General features: G+C 37.6%; 1 protein-coding gene across 3 annotated transcripts in view; it reads left to right on the top strand.

The window, feature by feature from the left end:
• The window catches only part of LOC106671590 (inaD-like protein), a 119,968-nt gene extending 96,002 nt beyond the window's left edge, over positions 1-23,966 (top strand). For 2 of the 3 annotated variants that reach the window (XM_024229699.1, XM_024229701.1), the window contains one exon: positions 23,827-23,964. In XM_024229699.1, the coding sequence (XP_024085467.1) occupies positions 23,827-23,876 (50 nt within the window). In that variant the 3' untranslated portion in view covers positions 23,877-23,964. Of the gene's footprint in view, positions 1-23,826 lie in introns of all 3 variants that reach the window. The other variant, XM_024229700.1, reaches the window with a different exon arrangement.
• Positions 23,967-24,476: the final 510 nt, after the last annotated feature.

The following is a 24,476-nucleotide window of genomic DNA, read 5'->3' on the forward strand; positions in this document are numbered from 1 at the left end:
CCAAAACAGCGAGGATTAAGGAGAAGAAAAAAGACAGAAGGTCCCAAACTACGGGTTCTTAATTCCGCAGACTCTGTAGACCACAGAATAGCGAGGAGAGGCAAATCAAAACGATCGGAAATGACGAAACTACAGATTCGTCACCTCTCAGACCTCATGGTGAAATCTCACAAAATATTTAAACACTCCTAAATTGTGCATTTATTTAAAAAATGTTCTCATTGTAATTCGACCTTTAAACCTAAAAATTGCCAACATATTTTGACATTGCAACCATTAATCTTACTTGTCGGCATCCTCCTGCAGCTGAATTAAATTCATTTTATGAGATTACTTAAAGTTTTTTGTTTTCGTTAGTTCATTCAGGGATGTGCAGGATTCAGGGATCCCTGTTGAAAAGGGGACATTTTCATATCAAAACCGCAAACCGCCAGCTTTCTTTAGCATTTTTCTTTCAGATTTCCTTTAGAACCTTACATTAAAAAATTGTACTGAGGGTGTTGAAAAGAGGAGAGAAATCCTTCGTGTTTTGTCTTTAATATTTTCAAAGGATTCGCTTTAAATAACTAGATACAGATTTTATGAAATTGAAAACCTGAATGAATCAGAATTATAAAATGTAAATGAAACTTGATTGGACCTGATATGTCACGGTATTGTTTGATTTATTGCTGTAAATTTATAAATTTCTCGTTTGTGTATTTCCATTTATAGATTAAAAAAAAGTGAGGAAAGGGAGAATATGCTTCCTTTGGGGGGACAGTAAAACGTAATAGCGCCTGCCTTGATCGTCCGGCCATAAATGGGCTGATATATTGCCAATTTACTGAGAAACGTTTCAGATAGAATATTACGATAGTACATTGCATTCGATTTTGTAGAAGGGGTGGGGGGTACGATAATAGATTGTTAGGTTGTGCACATCCTGCACGAAGGGATCCCTAAACAAGGGATATTCGGGCTTTTCTCTTCCCGTAATCTGCCAGACACAATGCTTGTGTAACCCCAGAGGAAATACTACAAAGTGGCCCTTTATCATATTTTTCCCCCGGATTCTTTCACGGTAATATGCAATGTTCGCACGCTTGTTTTCAGTGCTTGCTCAAGCACACAACAAAATATCGCAACACACTCGACACACACACACACCCACAAGATCACACCAATAAATACATTCATACCTATTTACATTGATCGCACTCATGCTGTTTGGTAGATGAAGTGCTCGATATTCCTCCATCTACCTGTTCCCTATAGTAGACTACTCTAATTTGGGGTCGATGTGGTACTTTAAAAGTTTTCCGCCGTAGACCCAAGTCACTCACGCNATTTATTTGTAGCCTATACAGATTTGTACATATTACAAACTGTGATCCCTGTACGTTTTTCTTTTCACACTGTCACAACACTTACACAAATACCAGCGCTGCACCTGCATGAGAAGCTAGCCAATGCTGGCACTGGGTGTGAGAGATTTAACGGGCCTGGAGATCTTGAGCCGACGTGGCCGGTTCTCGTGATGGGGACGTGTAGATAATGATCGAGCAGTAGCGGTTTGGATGGATCGAGAATTTGGCGTGAAACCTTTGGAATCAGGATCGGATCAGTTCTTTGGCGAATGGAATGTTGAGGTCGTTATGGCTAGTGAGGTTACTGACGTAGTAGGAAGCTTCGACAATTTGCCTGAAGACTTTTCATTGCAAGGAGTGGATGTGCTGGGCGTTGAATGGCTTAACAGAACCACACATTTCCACACCGTATGTGCAATGTGGTCGCAGGTATGCCTTGACGTTAGTTTACTCAAGGTTTAGTCAAGACCGATTTCGGTCGTACAATTCTTCCTACTTGCCCAAGTCTTCTGTTAAGTTTTTTTTACAGGGGCATCCGACAGCTTGGTCATTTCAGCCCCGAAGCACTAACAAAATATCGCAACACACTCGACACATACACACACACACAAGATCACTCCAATAAATACATTCATACCTATTTACATTGATCGCACTCATGCTGTTTGGTAGATGGAGTACTCGATATTCCTCCATCTACCTGTTCCCTATAGTAGACTACTCTAATTTGGGGTCGATGTGGTACTTTAAAAGTTTTCCGCCGTAGACCCAAGTCACTCACGCAACATGAGGGACGATCGAGATGCTACTTCACCATCAGCCCCTCTCCATTCACACCAATAAATACATTCACACCTACATAAATTGATCACACTAATACTGTTTGGTAGATGGAGTGATTGTCAGTTTTGAACTCTTCATCATCACTGGTCGTGGCAAAGGAGGAAAAGGTTGGGTATTTTATAAAATTTCCGCCATCGGCCCAAGTCATACACACAACCTTAGAGGCGATGGAGAAGCTGCTTGGCCAACAGCCCCTCCCCATTCACACTAATAAATACATTCACTCATACAAGACACAGAAACACAAAACACATTGACTTCTATATACAATAAAAAATTCCTAATTCCCATAAAAAGCGGAATAGGGGACCCTGAAACTCGCTGCTGTGTCCGAGAACCCTCTTTAAATCTGGCGGCAGGCCTACTCGCGCCCTGAAGGGAGCCTAGGCACGACACGCTTCGACAATGTGGGACACATCGAGCACCGCATCAGAAATGGCATGGCGGAACATTGATCGCTCACTATTTTATTATTTAGCAGATCTGCTCGTTTCTAGTAGTCAAGCCTCAGTCCCGACGATAAATTGGATTTTCGGTCGATTGTAGTCTTCGGCTCCTCGAAATCCACGTCTTTCCAAATTGAAGCATCTGACGTTAAGTTGTGGTCACTTAAATCTTGTATTGGGGGTTGCTTGAGGTAGCTTGGATAAAATTCAATTAGAAGACAAAATTACTGTTCCGTACGCGCAGGTGGTGATGATGGTATTGTAGTGAATAGGTCAACAGTATAAGTGATAAAAACGAAGGACCTAGAATGCTCCCTTGTAGGAGCCATCTTATATCTGTTTGATTTGCGAGAACTCATCGCTGCTAACTAATGAAGCAACAGTCATGCAATGAAGTGGATATCATTTTTCATAAGATTTTATAATGATTTCAAAAAATACTTGATCTGAGAAGAAAAACTCAGATTTGTCAGACGCTCCTCGTTAAATTGAGAATATATTATTTTTCAACAATTTATAATCATTGTCAAGAAAATCAATATTACATGAATTTTGGAATGGGGAAACTTCATAGCTGTCGATATCATATTTCCGCTCTTGTGCTGTGATCTGTTTGCAGAGTTTATCTCAGTGTTTTGCCTTATCTCCAAAGCCCATATCCATCTTGGGGGAAGTCACCCTATCGGTCAGTCGACCCCTTAAAGCCCCACTTCCCTGTTCTTTGAAAGGACCGTGTAATTTTAACGATCGATCTATCCCCTAGTTTTCGGCCCATTCTTCAGATTTCAAATTTAATGTTTTCTCTCCGCTTATCCGAAGCACTTACATAATATATATTGCTGTTTTATACTGCTTGGCGTCTTTAATTCCTTTCATTTCAGCGCCAGACCTGTAGTACAATTCAATACCACAAAACCCATTCATTCATATTAATTCCTAGGCGAGAAATCAATTAATTTTAATTATATCATCATTAAGGGGAGTAATTTGAGCAACACTACAAAGGGGAGTCATTTACCACAATCTTTGTTCAATTTAATCCAAATTATACCTTTCGAAAATTCCTTCCATTATTGACGGTTAATGTAAAACTTTAAAGGTAACTTCACTAATTTCGTGGTCCGCTTGACCAATTAATATATTACAATTAATTAAGGTTTTTAGTTGAGGTTCGAATCCCGCTCGTACCATTGACTTTTTTATCTCAACTAAAAATCTTAATTAATTTTAAAGGTAATGTTTATTGTAAATTGTGATTTTTTTTGCAAATGTTTACGCGGTTGATGAAACTGATTTTAATCCACGATTTAATTGGCGATCAGAATTTTGTACTGGTTCTGTCAGATTTCACTTTTTAATTTCATTGTGCTTGAAACCACAGGTTTTCAAAATTATCAGTAGATATTCATATTTGAATTTTTTAAATTATTAATTGAAGTACAAACTCCCGATGAGTGAGATTTATTTGAAGAAACCTCGACGGACGGACTGAATATTTTCTTTCTAATTGGCCTCATTCTTGATATTTTAATTTAATTCTGATCTACTTGGTGTATCTCGTTGGTTAGGTCTGGCAGACGTATTATATAATTCTCGTTCTCCTCGGAGGTTTGTTTTGTGTCCAGATTACAGATTCATCATATTACAGACCTCAACCAAAATATCAAAACTCTGGCTGAAATTGTTCATTTTATTATCTACTCACAAACTTAAGTAATAAAGAAAGCCTTATCGGGAAGTTTGACGACATCATCGCCAAAGTTCTCAATGTACTACTTATTTTATAATTTCTGCATTGGTCCATTAAAAGAAAATTAGTTGTAAGCATTTCACTACGTTAAATTCTTTTAATAAATGGATTTTTTTTATGTTGCACTTTCATCCTTTGCGGACATTATGGTTTTAACAAGTCAAAAACCTGATCACCGATTTTTGAAAAGTTCAAATCTAGCGTGTAGAAATGCTCAAATCAATTCCAAACTAATTTTCCAATTTGTTTGGAATGTGTACCAACCTAATTCTACCTATACTCACCAGTCACTGTCTCTAACTCTGCATAACCTAATTCGTCTATAACCCTAACCTACCTCTAACGTAACCTAACCTAACCAGTCTCTAACGCTAACTCTGCCTAACGTAACCCGTTCCTAATAAATACTAACACTACATACCCTACCATAACTTGACCCCAACTTCAACCTCACATAATTCTACCGAACTTAACCGACCTCTCTACTTAATTCTAAACTAACCTAATTCTACCTATACTCACCAGTCACTGTCTCTAACTCTGCATAACCTAATTCGTCTATAACCCTAACCTACCTCTAACGTAACCTAACCTAACCAGTCTCTAACGCTAACTCTGCCTAACGTAACCCGTTCCTAATAAATACTAACACTACATACCCTACCATAACTTGACCCCAACTTCAACCTCACATAATTCTACCGAACTTAACCGACCTCTCTACTTAATTCTAAACTAACCTAATTCTACCTATACTCACCAGTCACTGTCTCTAACTCTGCATAACCTAATTCGTCTATAACCCTAACCTACCTCTAACGTAACCTAACCTAACCAGTCTCTAACGCTAACTCTGCCTAACGTAACCCGTTCCTAATAAATACTAACACTACATACCCTACCATAACTTGACCCCAACTTCAACCTCACATAATTCTACCGAGCTTAACCGACCTCTCTACTTAATTCTAAACTAACCTAATTCTACCTAACCTAACCAGTCCCTAGCCTAGCTCTATCTAACCTAATTGTAACGTAACATAACATTACCTATCCGTCTGAAACCATAACTCTGCCTAATTTAACCCTAAACTAATACTACTTAAACCAAGTCTCTAGATAGCCCTAGAGTATATGGGTATCCTTTTGTAGGTAATGCGCAGCCTTTTTCCCTGGCGGAGTGTTCATTGACCGTAGCTGAAAAACAATGGCACATGCAATAAAGTACTTAGTTTATTTCGATAGCTACCAGCTCCTGTGACCCATACTCTGTCTTGTAGTTATTCATATACCAAGTATAATCGGCGTTAATTGGGATCCTCAGATGTACGTAATAAAATATTTCGGGTAAATCGTATATTAAATTAGGCGAAAGGGGTTACAAAGTTGTGAGATCAGTCATACATTAGAGATTATTCGCTGTAAATTTATAAAATTATCTAAAAGTTTAAAAACGATAAAATAATAGGCCGGTGGTCGGGGAAAAAACGTCCTTAATGAAGGGAAATCGTCAAAGGACGACGAATCCTTACCTCTATATATTTTTATCCCTCATCCAAGAATCGACGTAAAGGGATGGGGACATGAACCGAGAGACAGACCACTACTGAGGATGGCGTAATGGCGTTTAATCCGATTAAGAATATGGATAGGGGTCGGCGAAATGGGCACTTTTAGCGACGATTCAAAGGAGTGTTCCACATTCTATGGAAGATGCCCGTCCCAAACTTGGGCGCACTTACAAAAACATAAAACTTTCGTGATTCTAGAGTTGTTATTCATTGCTGGACTCTCAAGGCGTTCCGTATGTTTTCAGCCACGTGGCATATTTATAAGGGGGGGGGGCAATATTTATTACGCTGCTGATATTTTTAGTGAAAAGAAAGCGGGTTGCGTTCTATTGGAACTTCTTTAAATTAGTTTAAAATTTAGAGAATTTCGTCACCAAAGAAATAACGACGCGCAAAAAAACATGAAGTTAGCCATTTTGTGTTTATCCTTGGTGCATGTCGAACTGATTGTAAGCGTACAATAATGAACACGTACAATACAAAAACGTGAGCGAGGAGAATGGTCTCGTGTTATGAAATAACGTGCGAAATATGCGCCTTTTTCGTCCTCCCTGAAGTCGAGAAAGTGAAATAATAATAAAAAAAAACTCGGCTTGCATTAGTAAGAGAAGTTTGAAGACGGCAAGCATCCACCGAGTTACACTCCGGCGGGCTTGTTACTTCTAGTTTGTTCGCAATGTTCCATCGGCCACTAAATTAAAACTTTTCGAGTTCTTCGGCGTGAAAAGATCCTCACAGACGTGTAACTTAAAACATGTTCTTGCTTGAGTCTCGAATTTCATGCCGTGTCGGGACGGCGCGAACCGGCTTCATTAGCAGACCACGTTTCATTAACGATTTTGACCAGTAGGCAACGCTACAATTAGCCCCTGTGCAACCGGGTGCTCATAACAACTACGCGGACCCTCGCAAACAAATCATTAAAGGGTGAATTTTCATTAGTCAATTTGAAAAACTAAATTTTTCACCAACTTTATTTATTTTATACAGTAGACAAATGGATAACTGTATACATCGAAATGAAAATTACATAAAAAACCCATGTTTAAACTAAAAATTAAATGATAAAACTACAATTTTATCAACTACAATAAAATAAAACTAATTTGTTGAAGTCGCGAGGAGAGTTCAAGACTGAGGTAGTTTAGAAAGACACCATTTTCATTTCATTCATTTTTTTTTTGTTTGCCGTCGTTCCGAACTTTATTCGAGTCATCCTCAGGGCCTGGGTAAAACACAAAACATATATTTATTGGAAAAATACATACAATAAATTTTGAACCAAGTATTTCATACTCACGTAAAGTTTGGTGCCATTTTTGTGGTGCGATATCAGTTTTGTGTGAAAGAGTTGTGAAACGCGAATTTGTATTCGGATGTTTTTATATGATTGTGAAGAGGGTGGAGGATGCGGTAAATCTGGGAAATTTTCTTTGATCATAGGCGGTTTTATTTAACTCAGAGGAAGTCGAGAATGGGGATTTTCTGGATTGGATTTGTGATTCGGCATTCAATATTGTAAAGAAAGTTAATTATTAAGGACGATAAACGAGGGAAAGGGAAAAATAAAATTAAGTCTTTCAATTAATTAATCATTTTATGTAAGGTTTTGGTTGAGATAAAAAAATTAGTGTCACGAGCGGGATTCGAACCCACGACCTTCGGCTAGATACGCCGCTGCTCTACCACTTGAGCTATCGTGACTACACACTTACCCGATGCTACGCCATGCGACGCTACCCGATGCAAATCCAAACTCCGATTTTCCATAAGATTGCATTACCCCCGTGCACATCTACCCGATGCTATGCCACGCTAACCTACCCGACGCTCTGCGATCCCCACTGTTCAGATTTTCGTCGGGTCGCATCGAGTACACTCGAAGACAAAAGAACCGGACACTCATATTTTTATTCAAACAACATACTTATTTTAATATAAACCAAATTAACTGTGATTAAAAATTAATTAGTTTTTATTTAAAAAATTAATTTTAATGGTTTGGTAGAAAATTAATCAAAACACCGGAATACGATTTTTTGATATAATGAATTTAACTAACAATTTATTGTACTCGCTTCGGCGGTACATATACTAAAATTGGAACAATTTATTACACGGTTTTGCTCATAAAATTTAATTAACAATTTATTTCATAGTTTTGCTCGTAAAATTACACCATTTTGTAATGTCGGGTAGCATCAGAACAGGACACTCATATTTTTTGTAGTTTATTTCAAACTAAGTACATGTAATTTTGTCGTTATATTAATTACAACATGTTATTTTAATGTAAACCAAATTAAACGAGATCAAAAATGCATAAGTTTTTATAAACATTGTTTAATTATGATGGTTAGGAGTAACTTTATTTAAAACAATTAAGTTTAACAAACAATTTATTAGATGGTTGTGCTCATAAAATTTAACTAACAATTTATTACAAGGTTTTGCTCAAAATAGTGCATTAAGAACAAAAGATGCGTTGCGTTGTGATAGTGATTATTGTGATAAACGCTGTGGACTGTACGCGACGTGTACTTCCGTCGCATAGATGTGCACACCCCACCAAAACGTGGCTAGGCGTCGGGTAGCATCGGGTAGCGTCGCATAGCGTAGCATCGGGTATGTGTGTTCCTGGCTTTAACCGTTGCGGCCCCCTCATATTAGCCAAAGTATATCATGCGATATCCTCCGACAATGGGATATTAGGAGTCGTTCCAATTGTTCCAATCAGCAGTGTTAGGGCACATCCGTGGGGCATTTTTTGTAACTTGTTAGTTTGCGGCTGATGGATATTCTACAAACTTTGAAGTATAGAAGATAAAAGTTACAAAGAATGTAGGGAAAATTTTCACAGCGTTCAGCATTACAAGCTTAGGCCAAAACAAAAACAAATGCAGATCATGAGACAACTCGGTCTTAACTTCAGTTCAGTTCAGACTGTTTGTTCTGTAAATTCTGTACTCACTGCGAATAACAGTGGATTTCATTAACTGCAAAATAACACTCAGATATTTTCAATACTAATGTAAATAGAATTCTTGCCTAATAAAGCATTATAGCAACTAGTCAAATTAGTTTCGTTAAAAAAAAAAAAAAAAACTGAAATTTATGTTGTTCTGATGCCTAGCTGTTTAAAACATTTCAAGTTTGGTGTTAAAAAAATTGATTAATATATAAAAAAAAAGTTTAAAATCTGAAGATTTATCTATCTACCTATAACTTCGTTCCAACCCTTTGCAAATTAGCTCGTTAAAAGTTGTGTCATTAATATAAATGGGGAAACCGACGTGACTAAACTCCTTCTAATCCAATCATAAGTTATTAATTGTTTCCCTCTTTATGCAGTGAAAACGTGGGTGAGGCCCTCGGAAAATATCGCCTCCTGACTTCTCCTAGTACTTGAGAAACCACCCATGGTGATTCAGGCCTTTGTATGTTCTACTTTCTTTATTGTACAAAGAAACCAGGTTCCAGTTAAGGGCCGCCTGTGACCGGGTATAAATAATAAAATTACAAACACGAGCTTTTATTGCATTTCTCCTCGGATTTCACGGGCCTTGACAATGATTTCGTTGTTATCCCAAGGCCCGGGTCTATCTGCGTTTAAGAGCTATTTTTTTCTGGGGACTCACGCGATATACAAATGGCCACGCAAGTCCTCCATTTAGTAATAACTTATAGCTTAAAGGGAGAGCGTGTTTCCTTTGTTTTTTCTTTATTATTTTTCGGACAAACGGCACCTATTAGTTGTTTAATCCCACTTCTATCAATGGATTGAATATTCGATAAACATTTCTTTTATCAGAAGCAACTGTGCTTTTTGTTTAGGCATCGAGTTCTAATTTTTTACCCCATTTCAGATATTTTTCTGTCATTTAATTGTTCGAAGAAAGCTCAAAGGTCACCAGTTCTCTGTGTCATTTTCTCAGAGTCTATATAGTCCATCAATCAATCGTTTGTCCATTGTTGTTTTTCAGTATAGTACTTACATACTAGTATATAGAAATACTAGTAGTATTTACTATGATTACGATGCTAGGGTTTAGAAAAAGCGTGAATCGTTAATTTTTGGAAAAAATTTACGTCTATTGGGGTTATTATAATATTTTTTCTTTTCATTTTTTAAAATTAAATTAGTAATATAAACCATTTATGTTTTAGTGGTCAATTGATCAAGTTACTTCTTTCAATTAATTATTCTTTTTATGTAAGGTTTTGGTCGAGATAAAAAAGTCAGTGTCACGAGTGGGATTCGAACTCACGACCATCGGCCTGATACGTCGCTGTTCTACCACTTGAGCTATCGTGACTTCGATCCTCTCGGACACTAACTCCCCTTCTCAACCTACAACCGTTCTTATTTTGCCTGTTTTTGCCATTTTTAAATGTAGTTTAATCAGTATTCTATTATCAGCGAATTAGGACCAAAACCAAAATAAAATGAATAATTAATTGAAATAAGCAAATCGGTCAATTAGACTCCTAAACATAAAATGGATTAATATTTAATAAGTAAAGCACTATCGCTTCATTAACAGCTCCCCATGGCCACTTTATAAGTCGGTGAGAAACGAATCCTGATTATACGACATTTGAAAAATGGCAAAAAAGAGGGAAAATTCGTAAGGTTGTAGGTTGAGATGGAAAGTTGGTGTCCGATAGGATCGAAGTCACGATAGCTCAAGTGGTAGAGCAGAGGCATATCTAGCCGAAGGTCGTGGGTTCGAATCCCGCTCGTCACACTGACTTTTATATCTCGACCAAAACCTTACATAAAGATTAATTAATTGAAAGATATTTTCACCAGTTTTCACCTTGTAATCAATAATGTAACTTAATTCCTGGGAACCCTCCTCACCTCCAAACATATTGATCGTGCATGATATACTTTCGCTAATATGAAAAAAGGGGGGCCGCAACGGTTTCGGCGTTGACACGGCGCTCATCGCTGTAAGATGAAGGGCCCGAGTTCGAATCGAGCAGCGTATTTAGCCCAAAGTCGTGAGTTCGAATCCCGCTTTTGACATAAATTTTTCATTTCCAAAAAATTGTGTATAATTAAATAAATATTTATATAATTAAGCAACCTATTTTATTATATCCTATTTTTACTTCAAATTAACATTTTTTACTTTAAATTGACCCATTTTAACTTCAAAATAACCCTTTTTAATTTCAAATTAACACCACTTAAATAAGCATATAAAAATAATTTTTTTTTATATAGATGTGAATTTGTTTTAAATGAAATAATTAGGGCTCATAGACAATTGAAAATAATAAAAAAAATAAAGGAATCTTCTTTTAATTTGAAGATTTTTAATTTTTTTTTTAATTTTCCATTCACCATTTCGTTAAAACTCAAAAAACAAAAAGTGGTATGAAAAGAAAAGGTAAAATAAAATTAGTTATTATTTAATTATATAATTAATTTACGCGTTTTTATTTACTAAATTATTTATTTATTAAATTATTTAATTTATTTATTTACCAAAGAAATGAGTAATTATTTGATTAGATATTGAACAAATCTAGTCAATGATTTTAATTTATAATACTTAGTAATTATTTATTCACTTGCTTATTAATTATCTTATATCTATTGTACATGTCTACTCGATGATCTATAATTTATGTATTTATTATTAAATTGCTTATTTATTAATATAAATAGTTATCTCTGGAAGTAAATGTGTAATTATTTAACTTATATAATATACAATTCTAGTCTAACAAAGGCACTGTGTCTTAAGCCCCTTGTACTTATAATTTATTTAATCTTACTGCATGTTGTTTTTATAATAATTTTTCACCACTGTCTTTATTTTTTTGGGCCAAATTAGCAAAAATTGTAAATATATTTAAGTCCTTTGCCACAAGGATGTATAATGTCTTAGAAATTTCCCCTTTTATTCATTTTTTACAAAATGTATATAAAATTATCTATTAAATACATGCCAAGATGGGGCGTACGATTTAGACGTTGCAACGGCGCTCATCGCTGTAAGGTGAAGGGCCAGGGTTCGAATCCAGCGGCCCTGCGCTCGAACCTGACAGTTACAAATAGGCTTTGAAAAGATTAAGATAAGGTCATGAAAAAATTTCAGTCTGAACCCTTTTCGACGATGTTCTAAATTGTTTAAAACCATAATCAGTGTGCTGTTCAAGGGGCCATTCCGTTTTAATAATTTCTGTTTCAACACCTTTCTATGTTTCATTCAAAAATGCCATGACAGGAATTCTTTAAGGAAACCGTCATCTTTTTGAGAAAATTTGTCGAACCAAGGCTTTAAAAATAGCAAGGCTGGGAAATACTGATCACCTAAAACGGTTTTCCTTCTCTAACTGCAACGTTTCAAGATGTAAATTTCTCGTTGGTCCCACAAAATAAAACCAAGAATCAACGAAACGTCGCTTTTTACCACGTGTCGTCCTAATCCGGTTCCATCCCAGGGCATCGTAAAGCCGAGTCGCCGGAACGATTAGTTCGGTTTCAATTAAATCCATGTCTTAAACCGGAAAATTGAGGGCGTCACGGTATGAACTCAGGTAAGCACTAATTCAATATTCTCCTCGTGGTTCACCAAGTTGAATAAACAATAGTAAACGCGGTTCCTCTCCGTTCCAACGACTTGAATTAAATGACTAATTACTTTTTCATTTCTCCTACGTCTTCCTAAGCCCTTCCTGACGTATTTCAGCAATGTGATCGGGATTGTAATTAATAGTTATTATAACCGTTCAATGGATGTGTTCGATAATGCTAAATAAGTGCATAAATATTTTTTTAGAATATTATTGTTCATTACTATTTGTAACATAGGCTCAAACGATTCCAATCTTTTATTTTTGTTTGACGATGAAATGAATTAAGAGTTTTCTAAGCGAAGTAATAGATTTTTTGGATTTGGAGTTATATAGGCTCAAATCTGCACATGTACGTACATACAGACATGTGCTGGGTTGAGACTAATCGCTTCTCATAGTCTTCCCGGCTATTCCAGCGTTTGCCTTTTACAGTAAATTGCCAGCAGACTCGAGAATTACCCACCCCGGGTGTTGGCAGTCCAGGGGCAGGCCTCGGTCTTATCCGTACAACTAGGTCATTTTAGCCACCAACGCAATTAGTTCCGAAATCCATTCGCACTCAATCTCACTCTTAAATACAGCCATCGGGTATCATTCATTCAATCCGGGTTAGGTTCCCACTGGGGTCGCAATGTCATGTAACATTGAGGCTCCTTATCGTGCGCACCTGGCCGATTAGGCCTTATCACACGTTTTAGATGATCAAATAAGGAACGACTCACCTCCGCGCACGGAAAACCTGGTACTTCCCTGAGGTTGGTGTAGAAGACCACATCATCCTGCAGTAACTGCCGACATGTCGACTTCTCCCGATTCAATTAGGGTATGGTATTGTATGGTGGAAAGGGTACTAGGAAGCGGGGTTTTTATTCCCCAGGCACTGCAGCCTTCTGGCTTATTGTACCTTCCTTGTTCCTTAGTTCAGTCAATAGACTCAATCCTTCTTCTTAGAAGTATCAGATCATTGACTGTTGTTGCTGCAATTTGATTCCCTAAGTCTTTTCCGTACGTTAGGTTAAACCTCCATTGAGCTGTTGCTTCGCATTCGAAGATGATATGAGTGGCTGTTTCCTCCTCCTCATTACATAATCTGCAGATGGGATCATCGTTGTATATACCCATGTTGTGTAGATGTTTTCTCAGATACCAGTGACCGGTTAGTAGTCCCACCACTCCTCTGAGTTTTGCACTCTCCAATTGCAGCAGTGTTTTTGCCAATCTTGGTGAGGGTTGTTTCATCATAAGTTTACTATGTATAGCACCGCTAGACTTCTCTTTTTGTTTTGCTTGGATCCATTCTGCGACAGAGGATTCTATGTTTGTTTTTGTTATCCCAAGGATAGGTTCGGGGCCTATGTATGATCTTGCAGAACCTCCTCTGGCCAGTTTGTCTGCTTTCTCGTTACCCAAAATTCCCCTGTGCCCTGGGACCTAAGATATCATCAGGTTGTTGAGTTTTCCCAGGTTTTGGAGAGTTTGGATGCATTCACTGACTAGTTTTGATGTAATTTTTTTACATGCTAATGCTTTAAGCTGCTCTTCTAAGATTTTCCAGGGCACAAGCATTGATGGCATATATTTCCGCTTGAAAGACCGAAGTATACTTCCCTAATGAGTTTGATTGCTCATATTTTGGGCTTGTACAGAAAATGCCTGATCCGGTTCCTTCGTTTGTTTTTGAGTCATCTGTGTACCATATTATTATATCTGATGCTCTCCTGTGTTCTTCCTCTCCTTTATAGTCTGTTGAGACATTATTGGAAGTTGTGAAGATTGTTTCCGGGACCATGTAGTCAGTCCCCCAATTAGGGTTGTCTTCCCGAGTACTCATCGTCAACAAGACAAGAGGATCTTTAGCGTCCCGCACCTCGCACATGGCCTTATCGGACGTTTTGATTCTCAAGATGAGAGCTGACGCACTTCTGCATACGACGGAATGGTGTTACCGCCGCAGCATCGGTGTAGAGGTTTCCCAGCCCCTAAGGGCCAGTACAACCACGCTCTCCGCTTCTCCACTCCGAATGGTCGGGCCCGCATTGTGCATCGGGTCGTATGCCGCACGCGAGGGGCTAACAGGCCGAAATACATCGCCCTGTCCCCCTCGCCCGCGTACTCCCTAGATAGAGAAGGCCACTCTATCTCTCTGAGTGTAGAGGCTCCCCCAGCGTAGAAACTTCCGGGAACGCCCCGGCAGCGATTTTGTTTAAAGTGGAATTGCTAACCACACCCTAGATGAGCGCCGCCTACAGTAAAGTCTCTTATCGAGCTCCCCCAATTAGGGTTATGGAGTACTCGATATTTCACCAACAACCATCATACATATTATACAACCGACCTAATTGAGGATCGATGGGGTACTCGATATTCCGCCGACCCTCCCAAAGCACACATTCACGCTAATAAATACATTCATTCTTAACACAAACCAGGTTTACACAACTATTATCACTACAATAGAATAACACCGCTGCCACCTTGTTTTAATCATGTTTTTTATTGCGTTCAGACCGCGGAGGTTATGTCCGGAGGTTAAGACGTCCCAGCCTTATTAATAGACCCCATAAATTAATTCTTAAATTAGCTTTGATTGAGTAATGGTGGTTGTAAAATGCGTAGACATGACCTTTTCGAAGTAGAATTGAAAATTTTCCACACCAAATTTTAGGATTTCTATTTCGAATTCAACCCTTTTTTGATCAATTATTGTTTTTATCCCTACTTCCTCTTTTCTACATGAAATTTTGGTTCAATTTAATATTGATCAGGGGTGGAAAGATATTTTTTAATAAACTAAAATCTTTTTTGCATAGACTGAGATGGATCCCACATGATTTTAAAGGTTGTGTGTCTTTCCGTACACTTTTCTTCAAAACTATTTATCATATTAAAAGGATTTGTTTTAGAGGAAAAACAGACACATATCTAATTTAGAAATTGCTTTTAAAATACACTCAGGAGAGACGAAAGTCATTTTTAAAATGAAAACTAGGTTTAATATTTCGTCATTACTTTAGGTTGTTGCTGAAAATTAAATGATTAAAATGTTTTACAAAGCCCTTGCTGCGAATGTGTAGTACAATATGAAAAAAATGGCTGCAATAGAACAAATGAATTTGAGAAAATGGGAACTCTTTGGCCATTTTTTGCACCACCTGACCTTCAACGTATAACCTGTGCGTACATCCACGCATCTGACCAATTTTTGTTTTTTATCCTGTCACATCATTGGAACTGCGCTGAGCACTGCGTAGGACACATGTCTTGGGAAACCAGGCTAGGCTGATGTTTAAGACGATGTTGAGGATACCATGGGATATGAGATAGTATAGCGGGCTTGACCTAAATGGTTAAACTGAGACGAAACTTTATAGTGCAGCTTCTGGAAGCGAGATTAAATCTTGAACGAAGGTAATGTTGAGGTCATTGAGGTGGGATTAGAGTCGCAATAGGTAGCTTCTGGATGGATTTTTGACGTCTTCATTGCAATTCTCGGTCGGATGGCTTCGTGGTATCCCACAGTTCTACTCATATCTCCAAATAGGTCGAATATTTTATAGTGATTTGTTCTGATTGTGTTCCAAGTAGTTCTTAGCGTCCAAGCCTTCTGTTCAGTTCTTTAGCTTCTGAAGGGTACAAGTCAGTCTGCTAGCTAGGTATAGTCCTACCTATTTTAATTGTGTGGACGTCAGTGATTTTTTGATGTTGGTATATAATCTATGGCAATTACGTTTTAACGTAAAATTATTTGGATGAATTTGTCCTGGTTGAATTCCATCTTCCGATTTTTGCACCAATCTTCGATGAGCTCGAGGTGTTCCAGGTTACTGCACATTGGCGGAGTTTAGTATGGGATTCGGGTATCGTCCGCATTGGTTCACAGGGTAGTGTTGATGTGATTAGCTTGGATCGTTTTTTTTTATCTCCGAGAATTCATTGTTGCACTGCTGTCGAACAAATGTAAAAATATAAATCGAAGGGTAGGTCAATATTTTATTATTTATGTTCATACATTATTCATCATTAATCTTTTTATGTAAGGTTTTGGTTGAAATGAAAAAGTCAAAAAGCTCATTTCAACCTACTTCATATGTCGTCGAGAATCGAACATTTGAAGACCGTGAGATTCGGTCTGGTGTGACGTAGGTTTTAGATAAACATTTTCCTTATCGTGCCAACGTTTCGATCTTTATTGAGATCATCTTCAGAGCTCAAAGTGTTTGTTTTCCGTGTAGACATGTCATTCTTCTTTTATAAACAGATTGTTAAATGTACGTAATTGTTTATAATTGTTAATTATTAAATCCATTATATTTCGTGGTCGGATTGACCAAATAACTCCTTTCAATTAATTAATCTTTATGTGAGGTATTTGATGAAATGAAACATTTAGTGTCACGAGGGGGATGAAAAATGAAAAAAGGAGGGAAAATTCGAAAGGTTGTAGTTTGAGATGGGAGTTGGTGTCTGAGTGGATCGAAGTCACGATAGCTCAAGTAGTTAAGGCATGGGCGTATTGAGCCGAAGGTCGTAGGTTCGAATCCCGCTCGAGATACCGACATTTTCATTTCATCCAAACCCCTTACATAAAAAGATTAATTAATTGAAAGAAGTAATGTTGTCAATAGACCACTAAATATAATGGATTATTCATCATGTTATTTACACTGTCACAATTATCCTATCCTTGTTCTGCTGAAGACAATTCTCATCGATGTGGTAAAATACATTGTTATGTAAGGCGAGCGAGGTCGGTCGCCTCTGCTCGTTTTTGCCCCAATTTCCAAAAAGAAATAGGCGTAATAGATGAACACAACCCCCCCCCCCCCGGTTACGAGTCACTAATGCAGACCACTTCTCCTTGATAGCCGCATTTAATTGTGTCGACCGACCTTAGAATTGTTAATAGACGTTCATTGTCTCGGGTGTATTGTTATCCCTGGCCGACTTTTCATCCCCCGTCACTTAATGGCACAGAAATTAATCTCTCGCCGTTTTGAAAGCAAATCACAAACAGTGTCTTCAACTTTCTGTCTCTCTATCTACTATAATGTGAGAATCGAGACGGTACGCAATTTTCATTGATTTTTTCACATTTATTTACTATTCAAATAATAAAGAGGTCATATTCCAGCTTTTATTTTATTACCTTGCATTTGTAACAATACTGTGACACCTCACATAGGTAACATCGGGTGAACCGTCCCCCTGGTGATTAGTGAATTTAATGATTTAAAATGAAGTATACTTCACTAAAGATCTCCGTGGCCATTTCATTTGCCGTCGAGAATCCAATCCGATTACACGGCATTTGAAAAATGGCAAAAAGGAGGGAAAACTCGTAAGGAGGGGATGCGATAGGAAGTTGATGTTCGAGTGGATCGTAGTCACGCTCAAGTGGTATAGCAGCGTCGTATCTAGCCGAAGATCGTGGGTTCGAATCCCGCTCGTGCCATTGACTTTTTTATCCCAACTAAAACCTTAATTAATTGTAATATATTAATTGGTCAAGCGGACCACGAAATTAGTGAATTTAACAATAATAATGATTAAAAAAATCCAACTTTTATTAGGTTCGATGGATTTTAATTTTGATACGCATCTAATTTTCAAAAAGATGTCTGCACATCCTGTTTAAGCGCAAATACTAAAGTTTTATAGTACTTCAGTAATTTTTCAATCTAATTTAATTGTTCAAACGGAGGCCAAAAAGATGCCATTTTTCTACTAAAATTTTCTCAAGATCTATCCTGTCTATTAATTCCTTAATCCATTTTCCTTTGATGTTTCTTAGTACAGTACAAAGTCGTAGCTAGGGTTTAAAAAATATTGAATTGTTAATTGGCAACAACCTAAATTTAGGGGGTCGGTCGCCACAACGTGTAAGGCATTGACATTAGGCTTATCATTATAAGGTAAAGGTGCCGGATTCGAATCCACCGCCCCCTGCATCCGAACCCGACATACATACAAATGCGCTTTTTTTCAAAAACACCTGCACCAAAATTTTACAATTTTATGTTATAAAAGACAATTTATTTCTCCACTCCTAGTTATTTTCTAATAACATTGCTCGAAACGATTGTTTCCCTAAAATTAATGTACAAAATGAAAAAAGTATCTTTCACTTTGATGAAGTTTTGGAGAAAAGTCTACCGAAAAGTGAAAACATAGAACTTTGCAGATCCTCCTCGAATTACTTTCCTTTGTTGTATATTTTACGCGATAAAAACAAACACCGATTCGCTTTGTTCTAGTTTGTACTGGCAAGGTGGTTTTTACACATACACGCTGGTGAGCCAAGATGTTCCTTTTAAGGTATTTCTTGGGAAGATAGCTCAAGCTATCTTGTTTAATAACAACGCATTTATAACAGGTTTATTTTGTACAAGGTGCTTGACGGAAATCTCGATGTTTTCTGTTTCACGAATGAGAAACATGGAAGAATACTAAAACTGAGGTATCTCCGCTGGCTGTTCAAACTCCGAGGTAAACTTCTGTTCCTTAACTCTACCCCCTTGATAGGCTGCCAGAGGGAAACAGAAATGTTCTATCTGTGCAATACAAGGGAAAAAAAGAAACATTAGCCATGTTTTTTGGCTAAACAACCATTTTGTCCGAAACCGTTTCATATTTGCGTAGAGCTGTGCTCTCGGAAGAAAGCCTAGTCAAACTTTTAAATGAGCCAAGCCGGCAGGTAATAAAATCCGCTCCTTACGCTTGGGTTTACCGATGGAAAATGGTACAAGAGTTCAATTTTTGATTTATTAGAAAGGATTTTTACTTAATTAAAAATTTATCTTGTTCTGTGTTCACCAGAATATTTTTTTAATTTTTTTTGTTTTTGTTTTCTTTTCTAATTATGTTAAAAACAGACACTATTATTGCATTGTCATTTTATTAGCTATTTTATTATCTTTTATCAATATTTGATCAGTAATCTCGACTCCAAGCAGACGGATGTTGCATTGCTGTAAATACTTACGTTTTTTAAAAGGGTATATATTTTGTTTGTCTTACGAGGGTGCGCAACAGCAGAGGTCAAGTCTCAGGGTGCCGTGTTTAAGAAAAAAAGCCCNAATAGAAGGAGTAGAACGTAAGAGAGTGAGCAGAGAAGTGAAGGTGTGAAGGGCTCGCGTAGGAGGAGGGGATCAAAGAAAACAACTACTTGTTGGACTATTTACAATCTATGTACAAAGGTACAGTTGGCGTAAACAGTTATTATTTATAACAGCTTGCTCAGGAATTCCAAATAGAGGGGGCCTGAGTCGTGAAACACTGTATGAGTGTATTATTTTGTCAAATGTACCACTTCCTCTTTTAGTACTATTGTAAAAATCTATGATTTTTGGTTTCTTGGTGTCTTCATTTATAAAAAATTCGACTCTTCAATTATGAAATTTGACAAACCTTGGATGGTAACAGTGATAAGCCCAAACATGTAAAGAATTAGAAACACAGCTGTCACAATATCAGTGGAATGCTATTAATGTGAGTTTAGCATAGCAAGCGCCGATTGTCCGGCCTGCCGTATGTACCAACGTAACAGTAAAAATTGTAACCGAGTGTGGTGACTCACACCTCATGTGACCAAAAGGGTGCTTAACAGCTCGTACATGAGGAGTCGGTGTGCGGAAATAAAGCGGCCGGGTAGAATCGAATCTCTCAGAAGTTCAAAGTCGACGTTGAGATGGGTTGTGTGGAGTTTGATCGGGTGTTTCCTGGGCTCCTGCGAAACGTCTTGTTTATTGTCAAGTACGGTATTGACTCGCGGCTTGTCCAGGCTACGTGCCAAAACATAAGTAAATAACGCTGCCGTCACATTTTTATTGTATAACGAATCACCGGGGCGGAATTATTCATGAAACCACAGCGTATGTGTCACGTCATGTTGATATTTGAAAATTGAATTTCCCAAATATTGCATTTTCGTGTTGTCCGGCCTCTTTTCTCTCTCTCTCTCTCTCTCTCTCTCTCTCTCTCTCTCTCTCTCTCTCTCTCTCTCGACCCGGTAAAACTCATTTGTTTTTGATGTACGACGCCTGTTATTTTGAACACTTTACATTAACTTATCAATTATTTCGAGAAGGCTTTTGACGTCGTGGGAGATCAGTTGGAGTAGAGGACCCTCGATTCTAAAGTGTCCTTTGAGGTCGGCTTAATCTCAACGGCATAAAATCTAAACAATTCCCTTTTACAACAATTTCGTACATAAGAAGAGTTGAAACCTTTTTTCTTGGTTTGTTTCTTGGTCGACCCGTTCGGTCTGTCAGAACAGGCACCAAATTCCAGGCACCAAATTCCATCAATCGGGGCATACCCCTTAGAGAACACTCACAATATAATAAATAATAATATTATTATAACTGTAGTAAAGTTTATTTCGGAAAAATAAAAAAATAAATAAAATATATGTGGGATGATGACGTGAGAGTGCGACTAGGGGTGGGGACGTGTTGGAACGGATGAGGTAGAGGGTTAGGGATGTTTTACAGGGAGAGTAGTTTTTTACAGACAGTCACGACGAGAAGATCGGAAAGACGAGTGAAAATTAAGAGTAGTTCAAAATTGTTTGTAATTGTAGTATATTTGTCTACTTTTAATAAAGCAAAGTTAAATTGAACGAGCCGTTTGTACAAGCCCCGACATATATATCAAAAACAACAGCATTATTTGCTTTGACAACCACGTTATCAGAGTTACCTCTCATTTAAAACGAAAAAGTTATCTTATAAGAGAAAAGAACGATTGTAAAAACGATACATTTTTTATAGATTACAATAAAACCAATAGTGCTTAAAATAATAGTTTCAAAATATTTATGAGACCGCGGCGGCCGACTGCTTAGGTCGTCCGACTCATTACCATGCTAGTGGTTCTGTGTTCGAATCCCTGCACAGCCCTTGGCTTTTTAATTGAAAAGTACTGTGAAAATGTATTGTAAAGTGATGGTTTAACTTTAATCTTTGTCGTCTTCTTTTCTTCGTTATTGTCTTTCTTTTTGTTTTGTAGATGAAACATTTCTTTTTTGTTGGCCTTATTTTTAAGGGGTTTTTTAAAAGTAAAACTCGCGGTTTTGCGACGTTTCAGCAATCCTGTGCCATTTTCAAGTCCTTAATTTTATTTCTATAAAATTATTTTTTCTCTCAGAAATATGATGTATATCATTTAAAAGGCGCAGGACGCCGAAACGTTGCAAAATTGTGATTGTAAAAAAGAAAACACTTTCAAAATAAGACATACAAAAAAGATGGGTGGTTTTAATGGATGAAAATTTTCGTTTGGTAGGCCTCATTTTGAAGGTGTATGGAAGTATGGATCAAAAAATGGAGGATTGACGATACCATATCTCAGAAAGTAGGCTTCACACTTCGTCGTATCACTTCTCCTACAATCAACAATTCTGTTCCTCCTCTAGCAACCAATGGTGTCTGCTATTGCCTTGCTCCGACAAAAGACTTAAGTCAAACTCACCCACTCGACTCAAAAGAACTGAAGAGACGATGAAACCGATTCAAAAGACTAATTGGCAGCAGATCCAAACTCTAGCAACTAAATAAACAATTCATCTACGCATTATTTCTACAACCAACCTGAACTGGTAATCGAATAAGCGCTTACTCGAATCCAAAATCCTTCGAGCTATTGCCCAAGGCCCTACTTCGTATCGAACTACCCTACACATAGGAACTTAGGATTTGCTCTCGAAACCGCAAGACATCGATACAGAAGCAGCTATAACACCCTGGATCCTCACACACGAAACTACTAGTCGAACATCTTTCATCCCGAAGCCTTTCTGGTTGTCCAAATCCTCCGAAACACTGCTCAAGCTCCCTACTTTGTTTCCAACCTTCCTATCCTCACCCATCTTCAGATTTGTCCTCCAAACCGCAAGACGTCGATACAGACACAGCCATAACACCCTGGACCCTCACACACGAAACTACTATCGAACATCTTTCACCCCGAACCCTTTCTGGTAGTCCAAATCCTCCGAACCACTGCTCAAGCTCCCTACTTTGTTTCCAACCTTCCTATCCACACCAACCTTCAGATTTGTCCTCTAAACCGCAAGACGTCGATAGAAACACAGCCATAACACCCTGGACCCTCACACACGAAACTACTAGTCGAACATCTTTCATCCCGAAGCCTTTCTGGTAGTCCAAATCCTCCGAACCACTGCTCAAGCTCCCTACTTTGTTTCCAACCTTCCTATCCACACCCACCTTCAGATTTGTCCTCCAAACCGCAAGACGTCGATACAGATGCAGCCATAACACACTGGACCCTCATTCCAACATTTGCCGCCTCGAACCATCTTGACAGTACTCTAATACAATAAAGTGAATTGTGCTGTATTAAGATTATAGTTAATGATGTAGTTATTCCCTCTTATAATTTTATTATATAAAATTCATAAAGATTACAGAGTTGCTTATTGCGTAATAGTACTATTTAACAGAAGTAAAACATCAATGTTACCTGCAGGATGAACCTGTAATTTGGTCGTTGCTGATCATTTTGGTCAAGGTATACTACCTGTACTAACTGGTAGGTTTATCAGGCCCTCGGAAGGCCGGTACGAATATTAACAATCGGTACGTTACAGTGAAAAAATGCCAATAATGAAGATGGCGAAATGACGAAACGCGTCTGACAGACCAGGGATACGCATAGTGATCGGTAAAGACCAAACATCACGAAAATGTTGTTTAATACTTGAAATTAGTTGAAAAGTCAAAAGCAAACGGATGGTATAATTAAATTGGTATTTTATCAGGGCTGGAACGTATCAATGAAATCACACATATTTGTAAACAATAATGGATATGGATTCAGCAATACGCCCACGGTACGGATTTCTTTACAAAAACGAAATATTTACTGGCAAAACAAAGAAAAAAAATGTATTTGTACAAACAATTTAGATGATTGAATGGAATTTTTTTTATTGAATTGAAGCTTTATTGTGTCCTTTGTGTTGTAAATATCGATGTGAAAGTTTCTCTTTGCCGAGCAGAGATTGTTAAACTTCTAAAATTATCACCTTTTGAAGATCGTGTATAATCTAAAATTTAAATCTAATAATCTGAAATCCCGACGACATTACGAAAACCCGTTAACCTTAAGGCTGTCACCTCTGCCCAAGTCCAAAGGTCCAAAGATGTCGATAGAAATATTAAATTAATTAAAACATACCTCGCAGTACATTGTTTATTTTAAAGTTTTATGTTAATATTGGATATTAATTTCTTTTTTTTTTTTTTTAGGTAAGTCCTTCCATTATGGTTCAGTAGAAGGTAAGAGTTTACAACATTGACTATACGATTACCGTGCATAGAAATATCATAGTTACCTTCGAAGCAATTTTTATGTACACATAAAACTGGCGAGTTTAAAACAATTTTATTAATATTTTAAGCCCATATTCACAAATCCCCATCGCTCTGAGAAAACAATCTGGACCGGTGGTCAATTATGAATTCGTTTCGAATATTTTCGTGCGAGGGACTACAACTCCCTCCACAGAGACAGAATTTAAATGATTTACCTTTATGGATTTACAGTGAAACGGTTCATTATCAAATTTACTCGAAAGTGCTTAAATGAATTTCCGTTGCCAGTGTACGGGCGATCCCCTGTCGTCCAATCTCTCCCTATCTCTTTCCATACCAAATGGACCGTTTAATTTGTATATTTAGGTGTCAATTAATGAAACGTTCGTCTCACAAACGAGCGTCTCTTTACATTTATAAATCGTTTCAACAGCTAATTTCACTCTAATTACGACGGGGGAAAAATCGTATCGCCTCACACCGTCAACCCACTCGTAAATTAACTATTCTCTTTGAATTAATTACCAAGATAAAACCGTGTCAAATAGGAGTGGCCGTGTAAAAATGTGTAAAAATTACCCTCC

The sequence above is a fragment of the Cimex lectularius genome, unplaced genomic scaffold (assembly GCF_000648675.2).
Source record: "Cimex lectularius strain Harlan isolate CLEC.00 unplaced genomic scaffold, Clec_2.1 scaffold384, whole genome shotgun sequence".
Taxonomy (NCBI): Eukaryota; Metazoa; Arthropoda; class Insecta; order Hemiptera; family Cimicidae; genus Cimex; species Cimex lectularius.